Source organism: Oncorhynchus kisutch, linkage group LG15 (genome assembly GCF_002021735.2).
Source record: "Oncorhynchus kisutch isolate 150728-3 linkage group LG15, Okis_V2, whole genome shotgun sequence".
In the NCBI taxonomy this organism is placed as follows: Eukaryota; Metazoa; Chordata; class Actinopteri; order Salmoniformes; family Salmonidae; genus Oncorhynchus; species Oncorhynchus kisutch.
In genome coordinates, this window is record NC_034188.2 from 49,631,225 (window position 1) to 49,649,719 (window position 18,495).

Below are 18,495 nucleotides of genomic sequence, written 5' to 3' on the forward strand. Positions count from 1 at the left end.
ATTAGAGAGAGAATGGAGATAGTGTAAAAATTGCAGTTCATATTCTCAGCATATGCTGTACTCTGTGAAATTCGTGGCCTTGTCCACTACTAGATTATTCAGGAGATCATGTCTCTTCCACCTTATAGATGGGCTATTATTGTTGTAGGCTCAGCCATAATTCTCTGAATAATGGATCCGAAAGAGGTCATTTATTTTTAACACTCAACAGAAAAGCCAACTTGTTTTTGATATATGCCCCTATTAAACAATTTCAAATAAAGGTAATGCATCAACTTCCACCATGCTGCGCTGAGATGTACAGTAATAGAAGCATTGCATGCATCATTGGCGTCATCTCCTATGAACCCATAGGAATATGATATGGTATTACTCTCATAGGTTACGTCCCAAATGGCACCCTATTCCCTTAATAGTACACAACTTTTGACCATGGGCACATAAGGTATAGGGTGTCATTTGGGACTCATACATACATACCCATATTTACTGTTGTCTAAGACAGTGGAAATTAAATATGAATTCATCAAACTTCAGTATTACCTCTATATAAAATGAGTGTGAGAGCTGTGCTGACATTTAGTGATGCTCCTTACTCCCCAGTCTCTGTAATTAAGAGGCAGCAGGACGCTTTGACTGAATTTACATGGCAATTGATATGAGCATGAAATGACTTATTGCCCAAAACAGTGCGTGAACATTCCAGCTATTAGTGTAATCACTGTGCCACTAGAATTGGATGTCATTATTGCACACAGACAGAGCTGCCTGGGCTGAGAAGGCATTACTGTCTTCTTCCACCGTACAAAAGGATGTAATTAATTGATATTGTAAAATAAATATGCCAATTTAAAGATATGATACTCAATCAGGAGATACTGGAGCCCTTGGTACTGCATCCCAGTGGTGTCTTTGGATTGATTAGGCATAGGATGGGTTTCTCTTTCCCGTTTTGCTCATCAGACATTCTTCTCATCCAGAAACCTGGGGGATGTTCCATGAGGGACCATCATCATCACCATCCTCAAACTCTAGATCTGTTGACCATGAACTTCTTCCAGTAGATTCGATCACCAGCAACATTTGCAGTTTTAAGTGGTTGGGGCCACTTGTTTTTCTTCCCATACCTTTCTGTTGTACAGTATGCAATTTTCAACAAAAAAAATTGTAGCAGAATTTGAAATTCTGTTTTTTACATGGGATAAAATCAGAGTCACAAAAAAAATGGTATATCATACACTGCATTTGAGGAACAATGGGAAAGTAATTGTGCTTTGAAAGTTGATAAACTTGTAATCTCACATTTGAGAAAATGGCCTTTGAATGTTTTGGTACCTACTGGAGAGCTCTTCTTTGTCTACACCCATTCAGCATTGTTCCCACCCTCTTTAGCGTTCTGTCCTAACAACAGCAGTCAAGCACCCAAGCTAACTGGCTAGCTTGGTAGCTACTTCCAGACACAAATGAGAGAACACCTCACTCTGACCATTTTATTTGCCCTAGCAGAGCTGGTTAGACTGTTTTTATGTTATCCAAAGCCTTATTGATGGCAACTGTGCTGCTGGCAACAATTGATGCTTTTTTGCCAACGTTTACTGGCACCGGCCATATTCAACGGGTGTTGAGTGTTTGTATATTTGTCAGTTATTCTGCGCTCTGGCACACTCAGACGAGAATGCTCTGAAAACAGAGTATTTACCAGCTACATCTATCAACAGTTGTCGCAGTGAAATTCTATTGAAATGGTTACTTGCATAGTGGAGTCTTTTGATAAGACAAGTAGCTAGCTAGCTAGCTAGGTAAAAAATTAACCATAGTCCAAATCATGGTGTTTCTACCCTGCATGAATCTGCAGGTAGTTAACCAACCAGGTTCAATGTTAGCTAGCTAACATTAGGCTGTAACTAACAAAGCAAATTACTCTGAGATACGAATAATAAGAGCATATAGCTATCATATAGCTAGTGAGCTAGCTAGCTAACAGTACACTTTTACTTTAAATGAAAACGACTTTCTGTCAAAAATTACAAATGTGTAATATCTGAAAATGTAGCTAGGTAGACTATCTTACCCGTATACATCATGGGTGGATGCTTCTCCCTGTCACTGATGCCATGATTGCCCTTAGTTTGAAGATGTAATCTGGAGACATGTGTTTTCTCTATCTCCTTAGCTATCATACTCTAATTCCACTGATTTCAAAACTCAGTCCTCCAGAAAGTGTAGAGCAACACTTATGCAGGTCTACTATGCAATATATATTTTTAAAGCCATGTTAGACAGGATTACCTGCACATACTGACTAGCTCAAATAGACAGAAGCGTGCTATATGGCAGACCAATTTGAACTCATCTCTCGGCATGTCCAGCCAACTCATTATCTTAGTCAATCATGGCTAGCGAGAAGGTTGCTGACTTTTTCTGTGGCTAAACCAACAAGCTTGTAATTTAACAGATGGCATACAAGTTTATTATTAAGGATCATGAATGTTCACATGTTCCAGAAGGCATTTCTGCCAAAATGCACATTTTGCAAAAAAAAAAAGTTTACGTCCACATTGTCTTTCCTGTGATGTAGTGACCCGTGACATACAGTGGTTCCTCCTTTAAAAGTTGCGAGCTTGCACCTCGGGACTTAGAGGTATGCAGCGTCACGGCTTCATTGCTCCAGACCACCACAAGGGGAGTTGGAGCACTCATTATGCATTTGGGTCCCAAGGTTTTTGTATGACCAATCAGTGGAATTCGAGTGGTTCCAATGACGAATTTTGATGCGAGCCACCCTTGCCTGGTGGCGTTCTTCAAACAAAGCAAGCAAAAAATGTACAATTGAGAGGAATATGTTAGTTAATATTAGTTCATATGTTTTTGTCACAAAGTTAATTTATGAAAGTTGCTCTTTAGCAAGTTATCTGACTAGCTAATATTAACCAGGTAGCTAGTGTTAGGAGAATGAAATTGTAATTTGTGTTGTTTGTTTTAGGGACTCCTGAGAAAACCAGAAAACCAGGCTGTCGTCTTGTGAAACAGTGGATGTAAAGAATCTAGCTAGCTAAATAATTTACTGCAAATTGAACGTACAATTGTGTAAGCTTGCCTTGCAATGCAGCTGAAGTAACATAGCTAGCTAACTGTTTACATGCTTATTGTGTAGTGGAGGATAAAAATAACTGTATGCCTATGGATGTGTAGCTAGCTACAGTATGTAGCCGATCTGTGTATGACGTTTGGTATGAGTATTAGTTCAGAACCTATCTATGAACCTCAGCTATCATAGTTGTTGTATCAACTTCAAGTCTGAATGGCATTAATGAAGCCTATGGATAGAGTAGAATTTAATAACTTTATTGTGCCAAGGATGCAAGTGCTATATACACATGTACTGTAATTATTACCACGCATGAGATTCCCACATTGTAGCCTGTACGTTGAATATATTCACTGATCATGTACTCTTCCTTGGCAAATAAAGGAGCGGTTCAGGTATGAATCTCTGAGACATTCTTTTTCAGTCATATCAAATTCCATTATTTGAATGATGCTGTGTCTGCATGTATGTATTACAATTATACACTTCAAGTGTTTACTACTCCGGGGACATCAATGATTACACATTGTAACTATGCAATAGACTAGAAACATGATTGATTTGTAAGTCATATATACAGAAAAAAACTATGCATATCTAACTCCCTTTATCTGCGTTAATCTGAGGACACCGGATAGTATTTCAATGAGATACTTAGTTTCAACCAGTGGAGAATGTGAAACGCTTTATTGAAAGAAGTTCATTATCCAGGTGTTATAAATACATAAATGCATTATAATTATGATAATTGTAATATTATACACACAAGTTCAATCTGTACTTATAAAACGAGGAAGAAAGACGAGGTGGGGGGAGAGGTGTAGAAGACAGACAGGGAAAGAGGTAAGAACAGCGGCAGACAGCATATGATTCATGAATTACAGTGCTACCCTAATATTCTCTCACTTTATCACAAAAGTGTCTCCTAAACAGCCTTGGGCCCCCCAGTTGGCCCGAAGGTTATCTTAAGAGCAGGTGAGGTGGCGATTACAAGACTGGCTTCCTCTCTCACATCAAAACATACCTGCAGACGAGAGACAGATGGAAAGAGAGAGAGCATGATTAAGCCTTGATTTTTTATTTTATTCTACCACGGTCAGTCATCATAATCAGGAGGTGAAATGCAAAACTGACCTTGGATCATTAACTCTGGGACTAATACATCTCTGTCTGTATTTCAATGTAAAGCATCTCTTTAATAATACTTCCTGTTGACCCGACCAAGTGACATCTATGATCATGCTCTGCCCTCTGTGTCAGCCAGTTCAGATGCGGGCGGGGTTCACCAAAACAGCTGATATAACCTAGAGGATTTAGGGAGAAGGGGGAGAGGGATGAAGTGAAGAAGAGAGACTTATTGTGTGTGTGTGTGTGTGGTTTCACCTGTTGTCCACACTAAGTGGCTACAGAGTACTTTATGCTGAAAAACAGACACATGAGGACAAACAATAGAAGACCATGTCAAAAGATTCTGTATGTGACGCAGGCACCTATCGGAGTGTACCTGAAACATTTAAATATAGAGGGCTATGTGTCTCACCACTTGGTTATTGCAAGGCTAACCCCCAGGGAAATCATGACTTGGCAGCAACAGATAGTCCAGTAAAAATGTCTGTGTTCATGTGGTGTAAATCTGAAAATTAGCAGTTGACATCTTAAGGGTTTTTTAATTAATGCATGTGAGACAAGTTCCATGTACAACAAGACAGGCAGAAATGGAGAAAAAGAACACAGAACAGTTTAATTACTTCTGGTTATGGACACTTTTGCCAGCAATAAAGCTTCTGCGGCTTGTTCCTCGGACAGTGAACATCTGGCAATATCTACATTTTCGACCGCTTGATTAGCTCGCTCTCTGAAAGTAAAGGAAACAGCTTTTTTTTTTATAGATATGAAAACAATAACTGAGAAATGACCGTTCAATCTAAAGCAACAGATGTCATTTTTAGGATACGTCACTACAGCCCAGTGCTGCTGACCTGAGATGCCACCTTCGTAGGTGTCCGCTATGACTTCCTTTGTGTCGGAAAAAAAATGTTTTCAGAACAATTATTTTTGATTGGAAAAAAAAGAAGAAGTTTTGCTCTCGACAAAAAGACACAAATGTACCCCCATAGCATATAACAATTTGCCTGTGAATAACCACACCTTCATACAAACGTGCTACTGTATGCAGAATTCTAGACGCACAACTGGAGATGCTGCCTTGCCCTGCCAGCATGCCCACAAGCGAGCCACTGAGAATGATGAAGTGTGGAAGAGGGAAAGGAATGAGATGGGAACAGCAATTTGTTGCAAGTTGGGGAGGAGGGCTAATAGCTGATGGACTATTCAACCTTTACTAAAGACTAGTCTAATAGCCTTTCTAAGTGTGAAAACCCCCTCTCCTGTCACAGACCAGATTTGCCCTAACGAACAAGGGGTAGCTTGCTACTCAATGTAATAAAGTAATGACTTTCAAATAAGTTACCTTACACGTTGTTGGCTGACAATTTGTTAGCTACGCTGTCCTTACAAACCACATAGCATATCATTACAGCAGTATGTACCGGTATGTTAGCTAGCTACCTATCGTTAATAGTTTAGTATACATCAAACTTGCCAGTATATTAACTATAGGCTATCTAACTAACCATCGTTTATTGACTTCATTATTCTCGTCATTCTTAGTTTAGCTAAATTGTGCGTTCTCAATTAACATTCGGGTGCTTTCGTAAATTCGCTCTGGCTATCTATAGGCTGGATAATAGAACGAGTCAAAATTCACCCAAGGCTGAAAAACGGCTTAAGAACCATGGCTAAGCTGAAACACTGGTGCGAGTCCAAATGAATGAAATCAAACGTTCGCAAAGCCTGTTTTGACTGGAGTGATGCTTAGAATTAAATTTGTATCTCTTTTTATTTTAACACTACAATCTGTTCGTTGGAAGAAACCGGAAAAAAATTACTTGTGTAGAAAGTTAACATCCGCACCTCAATGCTGGCAACTATTCTTATGTCTGCGTAATGAAAAAGTAGGGAAAAATAAAAACGTCTATTTCTGGTCTATCGATCGATGACAAACAAGCTCGCTGCCCAGACTTACATAATTACAAAGAGGAGATTCTCCTGATTAAAATGGGGCACTCTCCTCGCCCCTACCTGGGCTCAAACCAGGGACCCTCTGCACACATAGACAACAGCCACCCTCGATGCATCGTTACTCATGGTGCCAAAGAAGAAGAAGCATGGCGAGTGACGTCACCGATTGAAACGCTATTAGCACGCACCTCGCTAATTAGCTCGCCATTTCAATCCGGTTACACCCGACTTGTGACGTTGAGCAATAAACTGGGAATAGAACATTCGGAAGGCGAGTTGGTGCCACGGTGCTCAAAATAACTAAAAAGAGCTGGCAGGGTGAAAAATGCACTTAAACAATGGCCTGTTTTTCGCGATTACTTCAAAACGACGGAAAACAGCTGGGAAATATGGTCATATTATGAAACTGGGCTCCACGGTTGTTAAAAATGTCATATGTCCAGCCTACTATCTACACGGATTTCAGAGCACTCTCATCTGAGTGTACCAGAGCGCAGAATAATTACTTTACGAGCGCTCAACACCCTTAAAAAAAATAATAATAACGTAATTCAATTGTTTCCAGCATCACATTTACAGTCACCAACGTTCTGATTAACACGATTACCAGCTCTGCTAGGGCGAGTAAAATGGTCAGAGTGGTCTCATTTGTGTCTAGTATTAGCTAGCCAACGTTAGCTTGGGTGCTTGACTGACTTTGTAAGGCCAGAACTCTCAAATCAACCCTATTCCTCGGCCGAACGTCCAGTGTGCGCACCGAGAGCGAAACGGTCTGAATTTACAAACGGATAATTTTCTCTGAATGGAAACACCATAATATTAATCTAATTAATTAAGCCAAATTTCTTAAAATCAATCCCATATACTATGTTATTACAAAAAAAGGTTTTAAATTCTCTGGTAATGCCAATACGGAATACTATCAAATGCTTCTTAAAGATGCCCTCTTGTGGTCAAACTAGCAATAACTTGCAGTAACAGAAGAAATGGATGAGAATTAAATGACATGCCACATAATGCTGCAGCGGCACGCAGGGTGTGCCGCAGTATGACGCAACTTTTAAAGGAGGACCACTGCACGCCTAGTTTCCTGAAACGAGTCACAAATCCCTAATGGAATGCCTCAGTACTCTCTCTTGTGTATGGGGCCTTGAACTCGCATAACATGCAGCTACAACACCAACAAGGCTTTTTCAAGTGTTTTGGCACTCAATGACAATAGCTACTCTGAAAACATAACCCTCTAATTACGCCGTTGTTCAGTAGGCTACTATAAAAGACCCTTTCGCTGCTCGCCTCCACTTAATATTACACTTAACACGAACATACAGTGACATTTCTCGGAAATCACTTGAGCTGTGACCTTTCTTTCACATTAAACGACACTCACAGAATGGGTGATATCTCATGTCACTGAAAGCAAAAGATGAGGTAATATTGGTGTCAGTCAGTTATCATGTACCATTTTAATAGATGCCATTAGTAAATTCCTATTTAGTCAACTGTCTCTGATGTTTATTAAAGCAGCCTTGCAACAATTCATGTCTACCTTTGATCATGGTAGGCATTTGCAGCTGTACAGCTTGACAATTAATGCTAACATGCTTTTCTTTCTAATGTTAGCATGCTAGCTGGTTTTCTCTTTCTTTTGTGGTAGCTTGTTACTCTGCATTAGCTTCTTGACATTGAGCTATACGGCTTGCTAATGCTAGCATGCGTTTCTTTAAATTCTTTATGCTAACATGCTAGCTAGTTTAATTTTTTATTTTGTGCTAGCTTGTTACTCTGCATTAGCTTCTTTACATTGACCTAAATGGCTTCCTAATGCTAACATGCTTTTTTACTTTAGCTTCTTGACATTGCTGCTGTTATACAATTAGCCTCTGAAGATGTACAGTTTGGATTTTGTGTGTTTGCTTATTAGCAAACATAGCTTACACAAGGGGTCCTTACTAATGGAATATGACCTTTCAGACATTCAAATGGTGTTAGATTCTATGAACTTGCTAAATAATGTGTTTGTTAGCTAGGATGCTCTGCATTACAAAACAAATAGTTTTTGATAGGTAGCAGAAGGAGTCTAACCTGTTGGTTGGGCCCCTAGCAGCTGTGTGAATGTGCGTGTGTGTGTGTGGTCCCTGACAGTGCACAACAGTAAGGTAACAGCCAGGTCTCTGGGGAGCTCATTATTCAGCTCTCAACTTGGATACACCACAACAAACAGAATGTGGGAGAGTTTATTTTGTGTTTGTGTGTGTGTGCATGTGCCTGCCTGTCTGCGACATGCATGCATGTGTCTGCACGCATGTGTGTGTCTGTTAGTATGCCTGTGTTTTTCAGAATATGCTATTAAGAGGGTCCAGGAGGTGCCAGCAGGGGAACAGCGGGTTGGCCCAGCACCTCGTTTCTGATTGATCTCCAGGTGACAGGCTGTGTCAGGGGGCCTATGGCCAGCCTGTCAACTGGAGGCCACCGGGGCCAGCCTGCCTGGGCCACCTCTCACACTTACTCTCTGTCTTTTCTGCTGCTCTTTATGCAAGCAGTGATGTGTGTGTGTGAGGTTGGGTTAGGGTGAGGGTTTTGTGTGCGTGCATGTACACGTGTGTACAGTTCCTTCAGAAAGTATTATTCCACATTTTGTTGTGTTACAGCCTGAATTCAAAATGGATTCCATTTTTATTTTTTTATTCTTCAAGCTCTGTCAAGTTGGTTGTTGATCATTGCTAGACAGCCATTTTCAAGTCTTGCCATAGACTTTCAAACCAATTTAAGTCAAAACTGTAACTAGGCCACCCAGGAACATTCAATGTGGTTTTGTTAAGCTACTCCAGTGTATATTTGGCCTTGTGTTTTACATCTACAATGTTGTTCATTCATCCTCAGTTTTCTCCTATCATAGCCATTAAACTCTGTAACTGTTTTAAAGTCACCATTGGCCTCATGGTGAAATCCCTGAGCGGTTTCCTTCCATTCCGCCAACTGAGTATTGATTTGGTGTACAGTATCTATGGGGTACAAAGATGAGGTAGTCATTCAAAAATCATGTTAAATACTCATTGACTCAAGACATTTTAGCTTTTCATTTTTAATGAATTTGTATTTCTAAAAACATAATTCCACTCTAACATTATTGGCAGTTAGGCCAGTTACACAAAATCTCAATTTAATAAATTTTATATTCAGGCTGTAACACAACAAATTGTGGAAATAGTCAATGTGTGTGAATACTTTCTGAATGCACTTCAGCTTTTATTAGGTACATGAAAATGGATCGCTCCTGAGTCACGTGGCCGTGGCATCCCCAAACCATCACACTACCACCACCATGCTTGACCGTTGGTATAAGGTTCTTACTGTGGATTGCAGTGTTTGGTTTTCGGCAGGCGTAATGGGACCCATGTTGTCCAAAAAGTTCTACTTTTGACTCACCTGTCCATAGAACAGTCTTCCAAGAGTCTTAATCCACGTGCTACCAGGTGCTTTTTGGAAAAACCTGAGTCAACTTTCTGGACAAGATGGGTCCCGTTATGTCTGGCGAAAACCAAACACTGCATTCCACAGTAAGAACCTCATACCAACGGTCAAACATGGTGGTGGTAGTCTAATGGTTTGGGGATGCTGCCTCAGGACCTAAATGACTTAATAGAAGGAACCATGAATTCTACTCTGTAGCAGAGAATGTCAGGTCATCCATCTGTGAGGTGAAGCTGAAGCGCAGCTGGGTCATGCAGCAAAACGCACAATCAATTCCACATGAAAATGGCTAAAATGCAACACATTTTAAGTTTTGGAATGGTCTAGTCGAAGTCCAGAACTAATCCTAATTGAGATGTTGTGGCAGGATTTGAATCGAGCAGATCAATCTTGAAAACCCACATATGTCGCACAGTTCTGCAAAAGTGGGCCATAATTCCTCCGAAGCGATGTGTTAGACTGATCAACAACTACAGGAAGCATTTGGTTGCAGTCATTGCAACACCTACAACCTAATTTTGACCAAAATTAACCTGAGAGAGTACTGCTTCCAAGGTTTCCTGTTTTCAAGCTTTACAGAGGGTGCTTGCGCAAACAAACAGCAGAGACCTGAGGACACCATCTAACCTGGAACTGAGTGAGTAGCATTTGGTCTGATGCTATTTTCTAGGCCTTTGGGCCCAACAAGTGTCAGGAGTCTTTGAAGAGTCCTCTGAAGCCCCCTCCAGCTGTTCAAAGACCATTCACTGGCATTTTCTACAAGAAATCTGCCTCCAGAAATAAAAGCTTCTCCCAAATGCGTGTGACACCTACTCCAGTTGCCTGCTGCACTGCTGCTTGGATTCCACCTGGCGACATGTTCCCCATCTGCCCTGGTCTGTCTCCCCCTGTCTGGTACAGGTACCTCCACCACACTCACCCCTCTCTCCTGAGATTTCGCTCGCCTCCAGCACACACACACTGTTGGGGCGAGTGACTCTGAACTTACAATGGCTAGCTCCAAGTCGTTATATATTTTATTATTTTATTGTGCATTTTGCTATTTTGCTATTTGCCTCATGACTCCTGTATACTTTGTTGAATACAAACATTCTTTACCCAACCGTGGGGACAGACTATGTCTAACTCTCTATTGGCCTCCCATCCTATTCTAAACCATCTCTCGCCGGCCTTGTATTCATGTTACCTGATGAAATTGTTGTACACTAGGATCTTGTTGCCGTCTGATACACATTCAGATGTCATAAATCAACACTACAGAGCTCTCCCTGTCCTATGCCCATCCTCTGCTCTCGTAAAAGCCTGGGTTTTCTGCACGTTAACACTAGAAGCTTATTACCTAAAATGGATCAATTGAAAGTGTGACTTCACAGCTCCAATCCAGATGTGTTGGTCATTACTAAGACCTGGTTGAGGAAGAGTGTTTTGAATACTGATGTTAACCTTTCTGGTTATAACCTTTTTCGGCAAGACAGATCTTCCAAAGGTGGGGGAGTGGCAATCTTTACCAAGGATCACCTTCAGTGCTCAATTGTCTCCACCAAGTCTGTCCCCAAACAATTTGATTTGCTGGTTTTAAGCATTAAACTTTCAAATAGCTCTTTGTTGACTGTTGCTGAGTGCTATCGTCCTCCATCAGCACTGGCCTGTACCCTACCTGCCCTAAACTCTCTCCTGCCCCTTACACTAAGTCTGAATTTGTTGTACTAGGTGACCTAAACTGGGACATGCTTAAACCACAATTCCTAAGTCTTTCTCAGATTATTACCAATACCACAAGGTACGACTCCAAACACCCAGAAAAGTCTACTCTCCTCGATGTTATCCTCACAAATAATTCTGATAGGTATCAGTCTGGTGTTTTCTGTAATGACCTTAGTGATCACTGTTTTACAGCCTGTGTTCGTAATGGCTGCTCAGTGAAACGACCTGTCCTGATTTGACATAGACACTTGCTAAAAAACTTTAATGAGCAAGCCTTCCTTTATGAACTGGCCTTTGTATAAAGGTATAGAATCAGCTTGATCCCCTCTGTCGAGGACTCTTGGACCTTCTTTTTTGATATTTTCAGTGGTATTGGTAAACAAACACGCCCCCATAAATAAAATGAGAATTAAAAACAGGTTCAGCCCCTTGTTCGACCGTGATCTTGCAGAGTTACTCCACATCAAGAATTGCATTTGGCGAAAGGCTCGGCACATGCATACTCAGGCTGACTGGCTATCGTTCAGGCAAATGAGAAATAAGTGCACTCAGATCAATCTGATCCTACCTGTTATAAGGCCTATTTCTATTTTGCCCTGTTTATCAAAGTGTTGGAAAAACTTGTCAATAATTAACTGACTGGCTTTCTTGATATCTATAGTATTCTCTTGGGTATGCAATCTGTTTTCTGCTCAGGTTATGGATATGTCACTGCAACATTAAAGGTCCTCAATGATGTCAACAATGCCCTTGATTCTAAGCAATATTGTGCTGTCTCATCCACTGCCTGTCAACAAGGGAGTACCCCAAGGTTCGATCCTAGGCCCCACGCTCATCTCAATTTACATCAACAACATAGCTCAGGCAGTAGGAAGCTCTCTCATCCATTTATATGCAGATGATACAGCCTTATACTCAGCTGGACACTCCCCGGATTTTGTGTTAAATGCTCTACAACAAAGCTTTTTTAGTGTCCAACAAGCTTTTTCTACCCTTAACATTGTTCTGAACACCTCCAAAACAAAAGTAATGTGGTTTGGTAAGAAGAATGCCCATCTTCCCGCAGGTGTCATTACTACCTCTGAGGGTTGACAGCTTGAGGCAGTCACCTCATACAAGTACTTGGGAGTATGGCTAGACGGTTCACTGTCCTTCTCTCAGCACATATCAAAGCTGCAGGCTAAAGTTAAATCTAGACTTGGTTTCCTCTATCCTAATTGCTCCTCTTTCACCCCAGCTGCCAAGCTAACCCTGATTCAGATGACCATCCTACCCATGCTAGATTATGGAGACATAATTTATAGATTGGCAGGCACGGGTGCTCTCGAGTGGCTAGATGTTTTTTACCATTCCGCCATCAGATTTGCCACCAATGCTCCTTATAGGACACATCACTGCACTCTATACTCCTCTGTAAACTGGTCATCTCTGTTTACCCGTCGCAAGACCCACTGGTTGATGCTTATTTATAAAACCCTCTTAGGCCTCACTTCCCCCTATCTGAGATATCTACTGCAGCCCTCATCCTCCACTTACAACACCCGTTCTACCAGTCACATTCTGTCAAAGGTCCCCAAAGCACACACATCCATGGGTCGCTCCTCTTTTCAGTTCGTGGCAGCTAGCGACTGGAAAGAACTGCAACAAACACTCAAACTGGACAGTTTTATCTCAATCTCTTCATTCAAAGACTCAATCATGGACACTCTTACTAACAGTTGTGGCTGCTTTGTGTGATATATTGTTGTCTCTACCTTCTTGCGCTTTGTGCTGTTGTCTGTGCCCAATAATGTTTGTACCATGTTTTGTGCTGCTACCATGTTGTGTTGCTACCATGTTGTTGTTATGTTGTGTTGTTACCATGCTGTGTTGTCATGTGTTGATGCCTTGCTATGTTGTTGTCTTTACGTCTCTCTTTATGTAGTGTTGTGTTGTCTCTCTTGTTGTGACGTGTGTTTTGTCTTATATTTATATTTATATTGTATTTATTTTTTATTTTCAATCCCAGGCCCCGTGTCCGCAGGAGGCCTTTTGCCTTTTGGTTGACCGTCATTGTAAATAAAAATTTGTTCTTAACTGACTTGCCTAGTTAAATAAAGGTTAAATAAAAAATTAAAATTAAAATTGCAACTAAAGGTGGAACATCCAGTTATTGAGTGTAAGAGGGCAATTACTTTTCCACACAGGGGAATTAGGAGTTGCATAACTTTGTTATTTAAATAAATAAAGTAAGTATCAATTTTGCTAGCTAGGTTTCTCCAGACGCCGCCGGTGGATATTTGGTGACCTTGTGTTTCATGTGTTTGACTGTACCCAGGAGGGGCACACGTAATGACCATCTCATTTGCAAGGGCTCCTCTTCTAATGATCTGTTAAAGTCCACTTAAAGAGTAATCATGGTGCCAATCCCGTTGGGCTTGTCAGGATACACTGGGGAAAAGTGATGGGTGGGTGTGGAGGTGTGGTGGGGAATTTAACTTAGCTGTTCGAATGTCGTAGCCCTTTACACTTGTACGAGTTGAAAATGGCAGATTTGGACACTGATAAGCCCCTAAATTGGAACAGCAGTGGCTGCACAGTAACATGCTTGCTATACATGACGTCAGAGCTCAGGGTCTCCGCTTCACAGCTCTGTATGGGTATTGACAGACAGCCTTCCTGAACTTGATCACTGCGGTTGACAAGAATTTGCCCCCATCCTTCCCACTAATTGTCTGAGTGAGGGAAATGTTGTACATTTAAGAGTACTCAATGCATTTTGAAATATGAGATGTTGAGTATTACAGTAAATACCGCCTTGATGTCAAACAAGCAAGCCAAACACCCGTTAGTCCAAATGTGCACTTCACATTTCCATGTTATAAAACTCATGTACTATACAGTGTCAACGTTTATGATCACTATGTTTGATGTACAGTTACAAGATGACATGGCGTTATACCCTGGGTTGTCCTGAACAGAATGAGCCTGTGTTTGTTGTATTGTGAATAAAAATGTGTGTACCGCGCATTTGAAGGCAACTCATGAATCCATTCTATATGTATCAACATTATGATCTGCTTCTCTGCATTGCCTTTTGAAAGCCAAACACTGTAAGATTGTATTTAATATTTTAGCTAGTCATGTTGGCAGTAGAACAACATTTCAAACGATGTCCACCTGACCCAGATTGCGACAACAGATTTACAACAACAAATAAAGATACAAGTGCTCTTGCTCTAGTTCCACAACGGCAGAGCTTGGAGAGCTAAAATAAAAAACACCTTTAGCCATAAAGGTGCATTGAAATTACTGAGGAACCTAGGAACTGTGCACACTTTGGAGAGGTGTGTAGCCACTTGGAGACACCAGTTAGACCTCTCACTCAAACCCATGTTTTTTTGCCTTTATGTTGGACCTACCCCAAACTTTCCAAGAATATTCTTATCATGTTAATGAATGTATACAGAGTAGTTTCAGCTATAATTATCAACAAATGTGGCTAAAAGAACAGTAAATGTAAAACTCACTTCAAATCAACAGTGTAATGTTATAACGCAACGGGAATTGAAGTGTGTGTGTGTGTGTGAAATGTATCCACTCGTAGTTAATTTTTTATAGTTGCCGTATAAGAAGGGTCAGCGCCCATATATTATGCTATTTTCATAATTAAATATATTGATTATAAATATTGAGGGGAATTAAATGTTTTAAGATGTGGGGTGTAGTTCCAATTGTACTCAGGGCTGTGAACAACACCTCCGTCCATGTTGGAAATGTTCTCATGAATTAATGAATGAATGAATTCATCTTTCGGCATGTTTATTTTAATACTCATTCATAAAGAATTAAGCACGGAGATGACACTGTTTCAGGCTCAACTCAGCTTTCCTTTTATCAAGTGCTGTGTGTTTCAATCCGCAATATCTATTTATCTCAAGTCCTCAATGTCCTGAATGCACTTGGCAGAAAGTGCAAAAACAATCTGCCAAGAGTTTGCCTCCAAAACATCAAAACATCGGAAGCTAGTGCGTCAGCGTCGATTGGGGTGTAGCGACTCGCCTTAAACTTTTCAGATTGCTTTTCATCACCTGGCATGGACAGAAATGTACTGATTTCAATCAGATACAGAGACAACATGGCTAAGAGAGAGTAAATCAAAAAGTGTTGTGTCACCACTAAACAGCATCGTGTTGTTGGTCTGGATTGGGAAGACATATGGCTGCCAGTTTGCATTGCGGTCTGTAGCTAGTGATGCTATGGGAATTCACCAGGGTCTTTCGCCTGTTCTGTTCTCCCTCAGGGGCTCTGATGAAAAATATTTTGTTCCTCCGTGGCCTGCTCACCTTCTCCTACTCTGCTAGTGTTTGTTGTAAGAGCACCAGCGTCTAAGTTGGGCTTTGATCTAGTGCTGCAGAGGAACCCGCTAACACACTACCTTATCTATTCCTTGGGATTTTAAAGGCTACTGCCGGTGTCTTGTGACGTCCCTGTTCTCAGAATGATTCTCTTCCTACTCAACTCACCAGCCCCATCACCTCTTATTGAGGATTGGACACATTCGCGCACGCACACAGACACACACACATGCACACACACAGACTCAGCACAGACACACCACCTCCTCTCTCCTGTCTTCCACAGTAGAGTAGTCTGTCTCTGAGTAAACTGTCTGAAGCCTGGGCACCTTTCCTCCTCCAATTCTTCTCTCCTTTTCCACCTCCTCCCTTCATAGCTGTCCCCGGGCTCGGCGAGGTGACAGGCGGTGTCACTGTTATAGACTGTAATGCTGGCACTGACACCTGAGGGTGACTGGGCTGATATCTCTATTAACCTTCTGGTGACGTCCTCCCCACCGCTCGGGAGCCACCAGACTGAACTTAGGGACATCAAAGTATAAGTTGTTTTTCACCCAAGCACATTTCTACGGGCTCGTTCCAGGCTGTACACACATGCCCACGCATGTATGAATATGCGCTAAACTACTAAAGGAACACATGCACACATTAATGCACACACACACCATACACACGCCACATACATACACACTGAATGAATTACGTGGGTTGTGTACATGTTAGGAATCTTAATCATCTGGATTAATGAACTTAATATAACGAAACTTCAAGTAATTCAATGAAATTGGGGCTAAACGTATTAGATTAGCATGTGCCCTTTTCCCTGACATTGATTAAATATTCTGTTCATTCACATATCTCCTCCATATCGAGGCAACTAAACATGATTTATGTCGGACATGTCCAAGCCTCTGTCATACACTGTGCATACCTAATACCATTACACCTTTGACCCTCTGACTCCTCCCTCTGCAGGAATTCTCTCTGCTGCGATTGGATGACGTGCCCAGTGAGCGGGTGAACATTCTGGGCTTTTCCGTCTTCAACCGAACACACCCCTTCTTCCAGGATTTCCTCCTCAGCCTCAACCGTTCCTGGCAGGAAAACTGTGACCACGCCCCCTTCGCCGGCACACCGGTGAGACCAGGGTTCCGGTTTATGTAGGACAGAGAGGATTGCTCAGCAGCTAGACAGTCATATCTGAGCTCCATAATATATTTACATCTGAAGGTTCTGTAATGTTGCAGGTAGAAATGTAACAAATAGACCTGATGATTCCCAATCCTACTCTAGCATGTACTATTGGAAATTCAGCTCTGTTAGTTACAGTTCTATCTGTAGCCAAAAAGAGTGTTCAGACATATGCAGAAAATATATTATTAGCACAGTGTTTCTTAATCCTGTTCCTGGGAACACTGTATTTGCTATATATCTACCTGCAACCTTCTGAAAGGTTCATCCTCCTGAATACACCCCAGCTCTTTTTCCATATTATGAGGTATCCCCACACGTGTGTGACTGCGAGATTCGGCTTCATTACAAGCTTTTAGATCTTTGAGAATGTTAAGGCTTGAAGTCTTTTCTATGCCTTTAATACAGTTCTCTGTGTAGTCGTTAATTAGTCATTCTTAAAGATCTAATTAGTTAATTGCCACATGCTTATTAAATTAATACGTGACTGGTAGTGTAGTACATAACATTAACATAACATTCTTCCATGCTGCATTTGAAAAATGTGAACCCAATTCACCACACTTCTGTAAACGAGAAGTTTTCTGACATCAGAGAGCGATGAGGAACTCATTAATTGGGTTTATTGAATTTTTGTTTCTTAATTAAGCCCTCAAGAAAGATTTTGAAAAATCAATGGCTGCAGTTTTTTTAGAAACCAGCTGTTTTTCTCCAGTTGTTTTTCCCCGCTCATAATTAGGAGTTATCTTTAATTAATCACAGGATATTTTGTCGTAGAGCAGTGGAGGGATAACAGCTCTGAGCCCCTAATAAAACGAGAGTAGCGAGAGCGAGCTACACCTTTTCGCCCTGCTATTCATTTGCAGTGTTCCAGGGAGCTCTTTCATATCAGGTTCCATTTTTAAAAGACCCCTCTCTCTCAGCTGTACAGTGTCATGGGAATGAGAGAGGTGGTGGGACGAAAGAGAGTGAGGTGAGGAAGAATGGAGGGGGGGGGGGGGGGGGTTACAGTGACTTGCAACCAAAGTGTTTCAGATATTTTCAAACCTAAAAATGATTGAGATAGGTCCACATTCCAGGCCATTTGTTTTGGAGATCCAGCTACAGCATATGCCTCAATGCATGACAATCAATGGCGTACGATGGGGATTCCTTTTGATATTAGACTACTTTTGAGGGATGAAAACACCTGACCAACTTTGATTTCGAAGTGACATCTCCCTTTAAGGTCACATGGTGCATAATCGTGACTTATGATCAGGAAGCTGCTGCCATCGACTTTCCGTCCTGGAATCCAAATGGCACTGAACCACTGTACACACTCGCTCTAACTACTGTTTTCCAAGCTGTTGTTTATACTTTGTAGCGCAGTCCAATTCAACATTGGCCTGTGCAAGGAGGAGATATATCACGGAAATTATGATGGTTATGGGCCTTATATGGTGCTCATTGTTTACTATGCATCACAATCATCTATATGTTCCCATATCAATATGCACAACAGATCAGGGCCAGGGCTTATTGGTTTATTATACAGACATATATCGGTGAAATACTCCCTCTCTCCCTCGTATAATCTATGCCATCATGCATTTTAATTGTTTTTACATACACGGATGG

The 18,495-nt window shown here is 41.2% G+C and overlaps 1 protein-coding gene across 1 annotated transcript in view; it reads left to right on the plus strand.

The window, feature by feature from the left end:
* The window catches only part of LOC109887491 (glutamate receptor ionotropic, kainate 4), a 435,871-nt gene that overhangs the window by 354,675 nt on the left and 62,701 nt on the right, over positions 1–18,495 (plus strand). Inside the window, exon 9 of the mRNA XM_031790434.1 lies at positions 16,660–16,821. Within this exon, the coding sequence (XP_031646294.1) occupies positions 16,660–16,821 (162 nt within the window). The remainder of the gene's footprint in view (positions 1–16,659; positions 16,822–18,495) is intronic.